General features: G+C 44.1%; 1 protein-coding gene across 3 annotated transcripts in view; it reads left to right on the top strand.

Annotated features, from left to right (window-relative positions):
* Positions 1–803: 803 nt before the first annotated feature.
* LOC306648337 (cytochrome P450 2A13) overlaps positions 804–14,250 on the top strand; it is a 157,620-nt gene continuing 144,173 nt past the window's right edge. For 2 of the 3 annotated variants that reach the window (XM_079118386.1, XM_079118387.1), the window contains exons 1-6: positions 804–1,025; positions 1,300–1,462; positions 2,256–2,405; positions 2,624–2,784; positions 3,808–3,984; positions 4,917–5,058. In XM_079118386.1, the coding sequence (XP_078974512.1) occupies positions 846–1,025; positions 1,300–1,462; positions 2,256–2,405; positions 2,624–2,784; positions 3,808–3,984; positions 4,917–5,058 (973 nt within the window). In that variant the 5' untranslated portion in view covers positions 804–845. Of the gene's footprint in view, positions 1,026–1,299; positions 1,463–2,255; positions 2,406–2,623; positions 2,785–3,807; positions 3,985–4,916; positions 5,059–5,467; positions 5,656–6,305; positions 6,448–6,997; positions 7,684–14,250 lie in introns of those variants that run through there. The other variant, XM_079118385.1, reaches the window with a different exon arrangement.

Raw genomic sequence — 14,250 nt, forward strand, 5'->3', positions numbered from 1 at the left:
TGTACATTCATAAGACACTAATTAAAAAAAAACTTTAAGAGCAGAAAGACTAGTAAAGGGAAGGGAATGGGGGAGGGAGAAGTGGAGAGACAGGGGAAGTTCTGGGGACTGAATTAGAACAGATTATATTCCATGCTTTTATAATTATGTCAAAATGAATCCCAGTGTTATGTTTAACTAGAAAGAACCAATAAAAGATAAGGAGATACACAGACAGAACACAGCCAAAGCCATCAGGTCAACACCTGGGCTCAGGTGCTCACTCCAGAACCCTGCTGGACTTTCCTCTCAGGAACTCCACTCCCAGCTCTGGGTCCTTCCTCATCTCAAGCCATGCAAATCTATAACCCTTAAACTTATGCCCCTCCTCACCAAAATAACCGCCAATCCACCAACACACATCCTGCCTTTCTCCAGTGAAATCCAGACCCTAGGATTCTTTCCTTCTGACCTTAAAAAAATCCATACCTCTGGGACCCTTTTAATTCTGCCACCCCACACCCAAAACTCAGAAGTTCTGGTATACAGATATCCCAAAGCACTCTGTTCCGAAATTTATCTGCTGACCCCACACCTTGGCAATCCTTAGTCCTGGGGTACTTCCTTCTCAGGTGTCACAAATCCAATCCAGAAGTCTACTCCCTGTTAATCTGCTCAGAGGCCCCCTCTTCCTGGCTTGCTGGCTGTGTTCCAAACTGGTAGGGTGCATGGTGGGGGGGGCAGTGTAGCTGGAAGGAGAAAAGAGACAGTTATGTAATCAGGACCAAAGGTCAGCCTTTGATCCCAACAGTATAAAGGTACACCATCCCAGCCATCACTACCTGCCTGTCATCCTCTCTGCCACAATGCTGGCCTCAGGGCTGCTTCTGGTGGCTTTGCTGACCTGCGTCAGTGTAATGGTGTTGATGTCTGTCTGGAGGCAGAGGAAGCTCCGGGGGAAGCTGCCTCCCGGACCCACTCCACTGCCCTTCATTGGGAACTACCTGCAGCTGGACACGGAGCAGATGTACAACTGCCTCATGAAGGTGCCGCCATCCAGGGAGATGGCTGGAATGGGGTGGGCACAGGGACTTCCCAGTTTCACCAGGGCTTTGTGGATTGAACCTGATGAGTTGGAGTTTTAGGAGAGGAGAATTTTGTGTTGGGAAGCCAGGACCTAGCCAGGAAAGGCAGACTTTGGGATGTTCTATCATCTGGGTGTCAGACACTGGGAGAAATACATCCCAGCCCCCGACATGAGGGAACCGGACCAAGTCCTGGAACGAGCCCCCTCTCACCACTCCCTCCCACCCCCATCAGCTGAGCAAGCACTATGGCCCCGTGTTCACCATCTACTTGGGGACTCGCCGGGTGGTGGTGCTGTGCGGGTACGATACCGTGAAGGAGGCGCTGGTGGATCAGGCTGAGGAGTTCAGTGGGCGGGGCCAGCAAGCCACCTTTGACTGGCTCTTCCAAGGCTATGGTAAGTGGACAGCACCTGGGGGAAGGTGGCCAGGTTAACTTGGTGGCCTCAGTTTCCCCAGCCTGCCCCTGAGTCACTGCCCCTCAAGGTTGTGCAGAGCCCTCTGTCTGGTCTTCTCACATCCCTGCTCACTGCTGCCTCTCCCTGTGTTGGACTCCACCTGTGTTAAACCTCCCGGGTCCCTGTTTGTCCCTGCTTCTCTCTACCTATCTTCCTGTTCTCTCACTAGATATCTCTCCTCTCTCTGGATGGATGCATTTCTTAACACCTCGATGTTGTCATCCTCAGCTTCTGTGCTGCCCGTTGATCCTCTCTCCTTCTCTCCTCCCTTCTTCTTCATCAGTCACACTGTCACAGTGACTCTTCCAAATCCCCATGCCTCCCTCCCCTGCTGACAATCTCTCCTCTCTCCAGACCTCTTTTCATCTCTGCCTATGTTTTGTCTCTTCCAATTGAGAACCCCTCACCATTTTAATTCCCTCCTCCAGGTTTCCTCAATCTCACTTTTCCTTTCTCTTATCTGCCCCCTCGCCCTTCCCTCTGCCCTTCCTTGGCTCCACTGGGGTGTAGAGTGTTTTCTGCACCTGTCTGATGGATTTTTCTTTCTAGTTTTTTGATCTTCTCCTTCTAAGTTGCAATCCATACCTCTCTTTTTGCGCAGCCCTCTAGCTCTGCACCCATTGTTCTACTCCCTCCCTGTATGGGCATCCCCTAACTTTTGGGTACCCTCTTCGGGGTGCCTGTCCCCTCCCTTCTGGCCAACTTCCTCCTGCTACTGTACTCATCACCCCAGGTGTAGCGTTCGGCAACGGGGAGCGCTCCAAGCAGTTGCGGCGCTTCTCCATCACCACCCTGCGGGACTTTGGCGTGGGCAAGCGCGGTATCGAGGAGCGCATCCAGGAGGAGGCGGGCTTCCTCATCCAGGCGTTCCGCGACACCTGTGGTGAGCTGGGAGTCCTGGAGGAGGTCGGGAGTAAAGGGAAATCCCACGTTGCGTTGCGGGATGGGGACGAGGTCAGGAAAGGGTGTCTGTGGTCCCAGTTCTGGGAACTGGACTCACTACTCCAGTACTCTCTTCAGGTTCTCAGACTGGCATAAGAATGCCCACCTGGCTCTTTTCCAATCCCGGTCTACCATTCCCACCTGTCTCCCCACCCCCAGGAGCCTTCATAGATCCTACTTTCTACCTGAGCCGGACGGTCTCCAATGTCATTAGCTCCATTGTCTTTGGTGACCGCTTTGACTACGAGGACAAAGAGTTCCTGTCACTGTTGCGCATGATGTTGGGAAGCTTCCAGTTCACAGCTACCTCCACCGGGCAGGTAACTTGTTCCAGTCCCACCCCTCTGGGCAACCGGTCCCAAACTGCCATCCTCCTCCATTGACAAAAACCAGCCCTGATATTGGATAACTGAACAGCAGTGTTAGGACCCAGGACAAGAGACAAGTGCCCAATATAGTTTCCAAGAACACCTATATAACTCAACAGATGTCCCCAAACCAGAGCCTGCAGGAAATACAAATGCCTTCAATCAGCTCTCTCACCCATGGCCTCAGCCCAATTTGCCTTCATCTCTAGCAGAGGCTCCCCACCCAACTCTTCTTAATATTTTAATACCTGCCAAATGACCACTTCAGTTCCCTCCTAGATGCCTGAACACCCGGTGCTGCAAAATCCAGGCCACCAACACTGTTTCACCTCTACAAAGGTGTCCCAAGCCAGCCCACTGGACTATTTAGACAGGTGCTCCCTACTCTGTCCACTGAATTACCTGAATACTTGGGACAGGCACCACAACCAAGATTCCAAATATTGGGGACAGAATGTTCCCTAAATATCTAAATAAGTATCATCTGACACAACTCACTCACATACCTAAAGGGGTCCTTCTGTGTAGCCCATTTGGATATCATCACTTTGCCACCTGAACATCAGCATTACTTTAATGCCTGAACACCTAGTTAGAAGCTCCCAATTCAGATACTGTAAGTATATAAACCGCTGTCTCCAGCTGAGGTTGCCTGAATCCCCAAACACCTAACAGGCTCCTCCCACCCCATAAAGTCCCACCTGACAATCTCAACTACAAGTCTTCTAACCCAACCTCACCTGAATCTGGAACTTACATGTATGCTCCAATCATCTCCCCTAAATTCTTAGACAATCACCCTCATACTTAACTCACAGGAAAACTCAGCTTTATGCTGCCTTTCAGCCCAACCTAAACACCTGGATAGCTGCCCTGATCCCCGTGCCTTGCTCACCTCTAGACAGGTCCCACTCCCATTGGGTGCTGCCCACTGACAGCTGTCTTGTCTTTGCTTTCTCTTTCCATACCTGCTAGCTCTATGAGATGTTCTCCTCAGTGATGAAGCACCTGCCAGGACCACAGCAACAGGCCTTTAAGGAGCTGCAGGGCCTTGAGGACTTTATAACCAAGAAGGTGGAGCAGAACCAGCGCACCCTGGATCCCAACTCCCCACGGGACTTCATCGACTCCTTTCTCATCCGCATGCAGGAGGTGCAACCAGCAGCCAGGGTGGGGAGGTCCAAAACCAGGCAGAGGGAAATCAGGCCCAAATAAGCCTCCCTCATCATAATCCCCACTGTCCCAAGCCCATCTACCAAGCCCTTATGCACAGCAGAACGTGTGCATGCAAATCATAATAGCAATCACCTCTCCAGTATTGCCCTGTACAAGGCATTATTTTAAGTTCTTATGTAAGTGCATATCCACAATAGCTCTTGAACAAGCTTACAAAGGAGTAGACTGCAACCCAGAGAGTGTAAATAACTTGCCTGAGGTCACACAGCAAGGAAACAGTTGACCCTAGCTCAAAACGGTGTCTCTCTGAATCTATGGCAGGTGCTTTCAGCTACCAAACTGTCTGATGTTTTATACTCTGGTCATCAGTCACACTCAAACGGACAGGTGATTGACTTTACAATGTGACATTGAAAGACCTCACCCCCAATTGCATGACAGTCTCTCTTCTGCACAGAAAAGAGATGGGGCTTTATGGAGTCTGACATTCAAAGGATCAAGGAAGGAGATCCTCCAAAGACTTCAAGATGTTTGGAGGCAGGAACAGAATGCTGTTGCCTAAGATTCTTTGCCTAAAAACCTGTCTCTAATTCTCACTGATTCACTCCATCTTCATATCTCTGCCTGTCTTTCTTAGTCTCTCTCTATCTAAATACCCTATAATTGAAAAAGTGAAAACTGACATTGTCATTAAAGAATAGTCATCAGGTCAAAGAACATGAGAAGAGCATTTTGGGCAAAACCAGAAGTTTACACAAAGACCTGGAACCTGGACAGAGCCTGGCAAATCTAGATCCCCTCTTCTCATGTTAGATCTGCACCTAAGAGAGATGGGTCCAAGGAAAAACCTTAGAAGGACCCCAAAAGGAAGATGAGTGGATGTGGTCTAAAGGCCTCTCTCCTTTCAGGATAAAAATAATCCCAACACAGAGTTCTACATGAAGAACCTGGTGCTGACCACACTGAACCTCTTCTTTGCCGGCACAGAAACGGTCAGCACGACCCTGCGCTATGGTTTCCTGCTTCTCATGAAGCACCCAGATGTGGAGGGTAAGGCTGGAGGGGACAGGGAATTTAATAATCCCACATCTCTCAGGTCCCTGGACCTCAGAGAGGCCTGATATGCAGACACAGGGGGATATTCAGCTGATAAGCATTAGTAACTATTAAGATATTGGAAGTGTGTGAACGGGTTGGCAAATTCTGCTGAGCCCACTAAGTGCCCACTGCTGGCTTCCCCAGGAACCACCTAAGACCCCTGACTTGCAGCTCCCATATGACTCTGGTACAATCAAGTTAACAGGACCCTGCTCCCACAATGTATGTGGCCACTGATTGTTTGAAGTGGTCTTGTCATATAGGTGCTTGTCATTCATATAGGTGCATGTCATTACATGTTTGAATTATCATCCCTGTTATTCAGCCCCTGGATACCTAAACATTCTCCCTTTTGTCTCAGCCAAGCTCCATGAGGAGATTGACCAGGTGATTGGCAGGAACCGGCAGCCCAAGTTTGAAGATCGAGCCAAGATGCCCTACACAGAGGCAGTGATCCATGAGATCCAAAGATTTGGAGACATGATTCCCATGGGCCTGGCTCGGAAAGTCATCAAGGACACCAAGTTTCGGGACTTTTTCATCCCCAAGGTGCTGCCCTGCCCAGCTGAGAAGGACCTCTGAGCCACTCCCTGGGACCCTAGTACCTCATCCCTATCAAAAGTTTTCCAGTCCCTGACCCACACCCTCAATCAAAGAATTACACAACCACTGTGTCCCTTGAGTCTTCCCATTCAGAGACTCCTGTGTCCTATGTGTCCTCAAACTTTCTGTCTCAGGAGAACCAACCCTATGTCTCCCAACCTTTCTGTCCCAAAAGACACAAATTTCATTTCCCTAGACCTCCTGCTTTAAAGACAGGAATCTCACGTCCCCCATACATTCTGCCTTGAGAGACACAAATCCCATATTTCCCAAATCTCCTGTCTCAGGGCATATGAACCTCCATGTTCCCCCCAACCTCCAGCCTTGAGAGATATGAACTGCACATCCCCCAACATCCTGTCCCAGGAGGCAAAGACCCTTTATCCCTTAAACTTCCTACTTCAGAGAGCATGAACCCCCACATTCCCCACACTTCCTGTCTCAGGGACATTAACTTCCTGTCTCCTCCCTCAGAAGACCCCTATTCCCACTCCTCCCATTTTCCTTCTGGTGGGGCACCCTGTCTTCAGTGACTGGGGAGTTTTAACACACTCTTCTTCAAACCATCTTACCCACCCCTTTCTTCCTTCTGTCAGGACACAGAAGTGTTCCCTATGCTGGGCTCTGTGCTGAGAGACCCCAAGTTCTTCTCTAACCCTGAAGATTTCAACCCCCAGCACTTCCTGGATGACAAGGGGCAGTTTAAGAAGAGCGATGCGTTTGTGCCTTTTTCTCTTGGTAAGAGACCCCTGCTGGCTGACAGGCCCCGGCTCACACCACCAGGGGATGCTCATCCCAGCTTCCGTCTCTAAGTGCAGTCCAGCTCTAAAGTCCCTCTTGGAATCTACCCTGAAACCAAGCAACTGCAACTCCCAGAACTAACAAGACCTCTATATCTGCACCCAGGGGAAAGGGAAGGGATGATAAAATCTCATTTAGAGATGGGGAAAATGAAGAATCAGAGTGAGTCAGAAATATTCCTGCAGTCACACAACAACATCTTCAGATTCTTAGGAGACAACAGCTTAGCTGTCATATTTGAGAATGTATGTGGCGGGCGGTGGGGGAAGGAGCACTTAAGCTTCCCATTGCTACAGGCTGGTATAGATCACCCCACTTCATGTACAAGGGAAAATGAGGCTCAGAGAGGTGTGTTGCCTTCCCTGAAGGTCTCCTGGACCACAACTGCAGCCTTTCCTCCCTGGGAGAACTCAGCAGGGACTGGTACCGAGGCAAGGCTGCAGTCAGAGTGGACTTCACCTCCACCCCTCCCTCCTCTCCTCCTCAGGAAAGCGGTACTGTTTCGGAGAAGGCCTGGCTAGAATGGAGCTCTTTCTCTTCCTCACCACCATCTTGCAGAACTTCCGCTTCAAGTCCCCGCAGGCACCCCAGGACATAGACGTGTCTCCTAAACTCGTGGGTTTTGCCACAATTCCGAGGAGCTACACCATGAGCTTCCTGGCCCGCTGAGCTGGGGCTGGGTCATGGGGATGAGGGGAAGGTAGGGTTCCGTGAAAGGGAGATTGGAAGGAAAGTAAGGGGCAAGTTGGAAAGAAGAGGGAGAAGAATCAGAGTGGACCACCCACCTTCCTAGACACGGTCCCTCAGAGCTCGATGAGAGGAAGGGAAGTCTTACACTATGCAGTGGAAGTAGTAATAGTAGCAGTAGTAATAATAACAATAATATAAACGATAATAATAACAGCTATTCTTTTCAGCAAGCATTCTTTGTCAGCTCTGAGCTAACAGCGTCACACAACCCTCCGACTTAATACTCAAAAACCCACGTGAACGGGAACTGTGTTCATGCCCACTTTATTTGTTTTTTGTAATCATTTACTTTGACCACTTTCTGGTAATACCTGGTAATGGTAATATAACTAACCATTTGCTATGGTTGGCCATTTAGGGTGTATACTTTAAATTTTAATTGTTACTTTGCTCTTGGGCCTCTTAATACACAGATGTCTCTGACTTAAAGTGGCTTGACTTACAATTTTTTAATTTTACGTTGGTGGAAAAGTGGTATACATTCAGTAGGCAACAGACTTTGAGTTTTGAATTTTTGATTTTTTTCCTGCATGCCCATTTTAAATGTGACATGGCAGAGGCTTAGAAAGTTTAAGTCACTATGTGAGGTCTCACAGAAGAGAAGTGCCTAGCAAATACTTGAACACATCTGTGCCCATAGTCTTTGGAGGAGATTTTAAAACGTCATCACTTCCTTGAATAAAGCAACACATTTATCCACACTCTGGCCTAGTTATGCACAACTTGAAAACCAGGCAGTCACCACCTGTGCCTCTATCAGAGAAGGCCAGGTGTCTGACTCAGAGTCAATCTGGGGAACTAGAATAGGCCTCTCGATGTGTGTGAGGGAGACAAACGCTTTCTGATAATGCCAGAAATTTGAATCTGCATATAACCATGAGTAGGAGTGTGTTCATGCACAGATGTCTGTGTAAGTGTTACAGAGCTGGGGCCTTCCAAGAAACTGAGACCACGTGAAGGTCCCCCCCCCTGCCTTCAAACCCTGATTCTTGTGATCAAGTCAGAAAGATTTCAGACATGTTGCTCAGAGTAACAGGAAGGAGTTTATTGAAAGGCTGGGAAAAGGGAAAGGGGACACTCTCATGGAAGAGAGTGGGTTCTCTCTGAGAGGAGAAGGACAATGTGCTTCTCCTGCACTCCAGGTTTCTGGGGTATTCCAGAGAAGTTTCCAGAGAGTCCTGCGCAGGTCCACCTCTTGACTTTTGACTGACAACAAGAGACCATCAGATTTTCAAGTCCCAGCTGCCATGGCAACTCTATGTCACCTTTGCCCTTGCTGATCAATTCTAATTGGATTCTTCACCATATATTCTTACATATTTCATGGTTAGGGAGAACTAGCCTTATCTCCCGGAGTTTCAGGATCTGGTCACAAAAGTCTCCCCCTTCAGGGTAACTTGGATTCCTCTTATCAACAATATTTTTGCCTGCATTTCTCCTATAGTTAACTGATAGTTTTCTGAGGAATGTGATATATCCTATCCACTTTGGCCAGGCAGGGCTGCCTGTGAATTTATTCTTGGAAAAGAAAGCATGTGGGGGTCAGCACAGTGGGCTGTTGTGTAGAATCATTCCCTTAACCTGACGCTCCCTCCATCCATGCCTGACTGCTCCCTAACAGAAGGATATGATTGCATATTCTGCCATGGGTTTCCATGGGGGAGTTGCTCTGATGAATCTGTGATCGGCTGTAAGACCCAGCTAAGCATTTTCAGAATCCCCTGCCCGCTCTGATGAGGTGATGCAAATCTCCATAAGTAGGATCCTGAGCAGTGCACAATCTGGGCATTTGTGTACATCAGTCCAGGATCGCTACATTTCTTAAATTAATTCACACACACACACACACACACACACACACACACACACGTCCCTACCTGTTATTGCCATGGTGACAATAGCCAACACCAACAGCCTGGGTTGGGCCAGACCCTGAGCTACTGCGCCTTGTACTAATTTTTCAGGGCTACGAAAGCAAAATAACAAATCGGGTGGGTTTAAACACACACATATATTCTCTCACATTTCTGAAACCTAGGAGTTCAAAATCAAGGTATAGGCAGGGTTATGGCATTTGAAACACAAAGGGGAATTCTTCTGTGCCTCTTCCTCGCTCCTGGGATTGCTGGAAATCTGGCAATCCTGGGCTTTGAGCTGCATGACTTCACATCACATAGCATTCTCCCTGTCTGGCCACCTTGTTATAAGGGCACCAGTCATATTGGATCGGGAATCCGCCCTTCTCCAGAATGGCCTCATCTTCACATCTTCCATGACCCTGTGCTCAAATAAGGTCATGCAGCAGGACCCTGGGGGTTAGGACTTTGACCTTTTGGGAGGACACATTTCACCCTCATAAAACCCCTTATGCATGAGCACATTCAGCCCTATGAACCAACCTGTCAGGGGATTTGATGACATCATGTTAAGAATTAGTTCACAGACTCAGAGGAAGTTTAAGGAAGCTGCCTAAAGTCACACAGTTAGGACATAACCAAGGACAGAAAGTGGATACAGACAGTGAAATTCCGATGTGCCTCTCTTGAGCTTTCAGAGATAAGTTAGATGGAGCTTGAGACCCAGAGGATCAGTGGGGGAGGAGTCAGTTTTAAGGAGAAAGTTTCCTATGGAGAAGGGGTCAGAGGATGGGAATTTAGCTTCATATCATCCCTCACTGAAACTCACGATGTTCCACTTTTGGCTGCTTCCAAGACTCTGGAAAGCCAATGAAAAAGTATAATATTTCCAAGAAAAAAATGCTGGAACAACTGAACATCCACATGGAAAAACTGAATCTAGATCTAGAGCTTACAGCTTTCACAAAAATTAACTCTAAGCACACCCTAGACCTAAATATGAGGTGAAAAACTGAAATGTCTAGAAAGTCTCGTGACCTGGATTTGGTGAAAAAATCTTAGGATAGCAAAAGCACAGTGTATGAAAGAAACAATAAATAAGTTTTCTTAAAGTTAAAAACTTAAGATTGCAAGAAAACATTTGCAAAGCATATTTTCAGCATTGGTAGCTGAGTAATACAAGCACTTCTAAAATTCAAATGAAACAACACAATTTGCAAATAGATAAAAATGGGTGATAGATGTGAATAGACACCTGACCAGAGAGAATGCATGCAAGTAAATGAGCAGATGAAAAGAAGCCCAACATCATACGTCATCAGGGAACTGCAAATTAAAACCACAGTGGAACACCACGACAGATAAGATACCACTACACACCTGTTAGGATGGCTTCATTTGAAACACTGATAATCTTAAATTCTAGCAAGGAGATGAAACTCCAGGAACTCTCCTTCATCACTGGTAGGACTACAAAATGGTTCATTTGGAAGACAGATCGGCATTTTCTTAAAAGTTAAGCATATTCCAACCATGTGATGTAACTATATGCTCTTTTTGAAATTTATTTTTAACTTCTATATGAAAACCTAAATATTACAAATATTAATGGTGTACCATGTAATGTTTTGGTAGATGTAAATGTTGTGCAATTTTTAAATCAGGTTAAACATTTATCTCCTCAAATATCATTTCATCATGGTAAAAAAACCTTCAAAATCCTTTCTTCTAGCATTTTGAAATGGACTGTATATATTATTGTTATCTATAGTCATTCTACCGCACAACAGTACACCAGAACGTCTCGCTCTTATCTAGTTGTATCTCAGTAACTGCTGGTCGAACTTTCCCCAGCCTTCACCCCAAGTTGCCCCAGGCTCAGGTACCCCCCGTTGTGTTCTCAAGTTTGATGAGATGAACTTTTCTAGATTCCACACATGTGTAGGATCAGAGAATGCCTGTCTTTCTGTGCCTGGATTATTTCACTCAACATAACGATCTCTAGTTCTACCCGTGTTATCACAAATGAGAGGATATCATTTGTTTTTATAGCTGACAGTACTCCACTGTGTATATATGCCACATTTTCTTTATGTGTTCATCAGTTGATGAACACGTAGGATTTTCCCATTTTTTGATATTGTGAATAGTGCTGCCATAAGTGCAGGAGGCAGATGTCTCTTCAACATACTGGTTTCATTTCCTTAAACAGATACCCGGCAGTGGGGTTGCTGGATCATATCGTAAATACAGTTTTAATTTTTTAAGGAAACTACATACTGCTTTCCATAATGGCTGAACTGACTTACATTCCTACCAGTGGTGTGCAAGGGTGCCCTTTTCTCCACATCCTTGCTGGCACTTGCTAGGATGTCTTTTTGATAATCTTACTAGGGTAAAATGACATCTCACTGTGGTTTTGATTTACATTTACCTGATGATGAGTGATGTTGAACATTTTTTTTCATGTTCCTGTTAGCCATTTGTATGTATTCTTTTAAGAAATATCTATTGAGATCTACCGTCCACTTTTTGTGTTATTTATTTAGTTTTGTTATTGAGTTATTGGAGTTCCTCCTAAGTTCTAGATATCAACCCTTTGTTCAATTGCAGCTTGCAAATACTTTCTCTGTAAGTTGTCTCTGTTGGTTGCTTCCTTTGATGTGCAGAAGCCTTTTAGTTGAATGTGATTCCATTTTTGCTTTTGTTTCTTGTGCTTTGGGAGTCTTTTCCAAAAAATAGTCGCCCATTCCAGTGTCAAGCATTTTGTCTCCTATCAATTCCCCTTGTTATCCCAAAAAATGGGATAGGAAGGAATTCTTCCAAACATATTCTGTAAGGCCAGAATTACTTTGTTAAGCAAACCAGATAAGGGCACAACAAAAAAGGAAACTATAGGCCAATATAAAATAGTATACAAATATCTTGATGAAAAGAGACACAAAAATTTTCAAAAAAATACTAGAAACCAAATACAATAACACATTCAAAATATTATGCACTATGGTCAAGTGGGATTCACAGAATTTGAGTCAAGTTATGGAACCTGCCCAAGTGTCCATCAACAGATGAATGGATAAAGAAAATGTGGTATATATACAGAATGGAGTTTTACTCTGTCATAAGAAGAATGAAATTTTGTTACTTGCTGGTAAATGGATGGAATGGAGAACATCATGCTAAATGAAAGCTGAGGGTGAAATATTTTCTCGCATATGCAGAAGCTAGAGAAAATTAAGGAAAGAGGGAGAATCCCATGAAAAGAGAAGGGAGATCAGTGGAGCAGAGGAGAGAGAATGAGGGGGAGGGAGGAGGGACAGGAAAAGGGAGGAACTGTGAAATGAAATTGACAAAACTATTCTATGTACATATATGAATATTCCATAGTGAATTCCACCTTTATGTATATCTATAAAGCACAAACTAAAAAAAAATAAATAAAGAGAAGGAAGACCAGCAGAGCTGAGGAAGGGGAATAGGGTAGGGAGGAGGAGAGGGGAGGAGAAAGTAGTGGAGACCGAAATGCAGCAAATCATATTCAATTCTTGTATGATTATGTCAAAATGAACCCCACTATTGTGTCTAATTATAATGCTCACTTAAAAAATTTAAATTTTGTGGTATTAATATATGTCAGTATTAAATTATTTGACATAAACAAAAAAGCTATTTATAGTAGCTACAAAAAATAGTTTCTGCTCAATTTTTATGTAAAACTAAAACCACTCTAAAAATATCTTATTCATTGAAAATAATAAGCCAAGGCAATTCACCATGTAAGCAGATAAAATGAGAAAAAGTCATGTGATCAAATAAATAGATGCAGAAAAATCATTTGGTGAAATTCAACACATATTCATAATAAAAATTCTCAGCAAATTATAAGTAGGAAGACCACTTTCTCAGCTTGATTAAGACTCTAGAAAAACCTACAGCTGATGTTATATTTAACTGTAAAAGATTGAGTGTCTTCCTTACAATATTAGGAACAAGTAAGTATATCTGTTCTCAATACTTTTGTTCAACAGATTACTAGAAATTCTAACCAGCATATCAAATCAAGATAAAAAAAATAAAAAGGCACTCATGTTAGTAGGGGAGAAATAACAAGGAGAGAAATTGTCTCTCCTTGTAGATGAAACAATGGTCTATGCAGAAAAATCACCAAAAATCTACCCAAACATACCCTCCTAGAATTAATAAGCAAGTTCTGCAAGGTTAATATACATATGAAAATTATTTTTAATATTTCTACATATTAGCAATAAACCTGAAGAAATAATACTTTAAAACATAATAATATCTACAGTCACTCAAAAATACTTAATTTGCACAGTACTTGTATTCTAAAAAGTACAAAATACTGATGAAAAATCAATTACTATGTAAATAATTGGAGATACATACCATGTTCATGAATTGAAAGACTCAAAATAATAAAGAAGTCATCTTTCCTCAAACTGATCTGTAACTTTAACACAATTAAATGCACACAAGAACTTTGATGGATTTATATGAACTTGTTTGAAATCTATATAGAGTAGAAAAATGATTTTGAATAAGGATAAAATGGGAGAAATCACTCTTTTTGATTTGTTACCATTGGAATAAGCAAAAGCTGTATTTAGCCATTAATTCGTAACCTTACAGTTTTAAGAGAGAGAAAAGGGACATACAAAAATTAATACACTAAGTGTTCATCTTTAGAAATTTGAAAAATCAACTCAGAAAACCAAAGATAGCGCAAGGATGAAGGCAAAAAATATAAAGGCAGACATTGATGAAAACAATTTAAAGTTACAGTGCATAGGATGAATTCAATTATCTATGTCAACATGGTAACATTACAGATTTTCTCTCTTCTTTTTAGTTTGAAATAATCATAAATTCACCAAAAAGATACAGAAGCCCCATGTATCATTTATTCAGTTTCCCCAAATGGTAGTATAGGGATGGAAAATTTTACCTTGCAGGGTATTTAGCAGGTCCTAAGTACAAAATTAACATTCGATAGATCAACAGGAGAAAAGAATGTAGTTTCTGCCTTTGCATGGGAATCTCTTCAGGAGAGAGAAGGCCCAAAGAAGCAGTTAGAGCCAAATGCTAATATGTTATTTCAAAAAAGAGTAGTGAA

The sequence above is a fragment of the Sciurus vulgaris genome, assembly GCF_902686455.1.
Source record: "Sciurus vulgaris genome assembly, chromosome: 17".
NCBI classification, from domain to species: domain Eukaryota; kingdom Metazoa; phylum Chordata; class Mammalia; order Rodentia; family Sciuridae; genus Sciurus; species Sciurus vulgaris.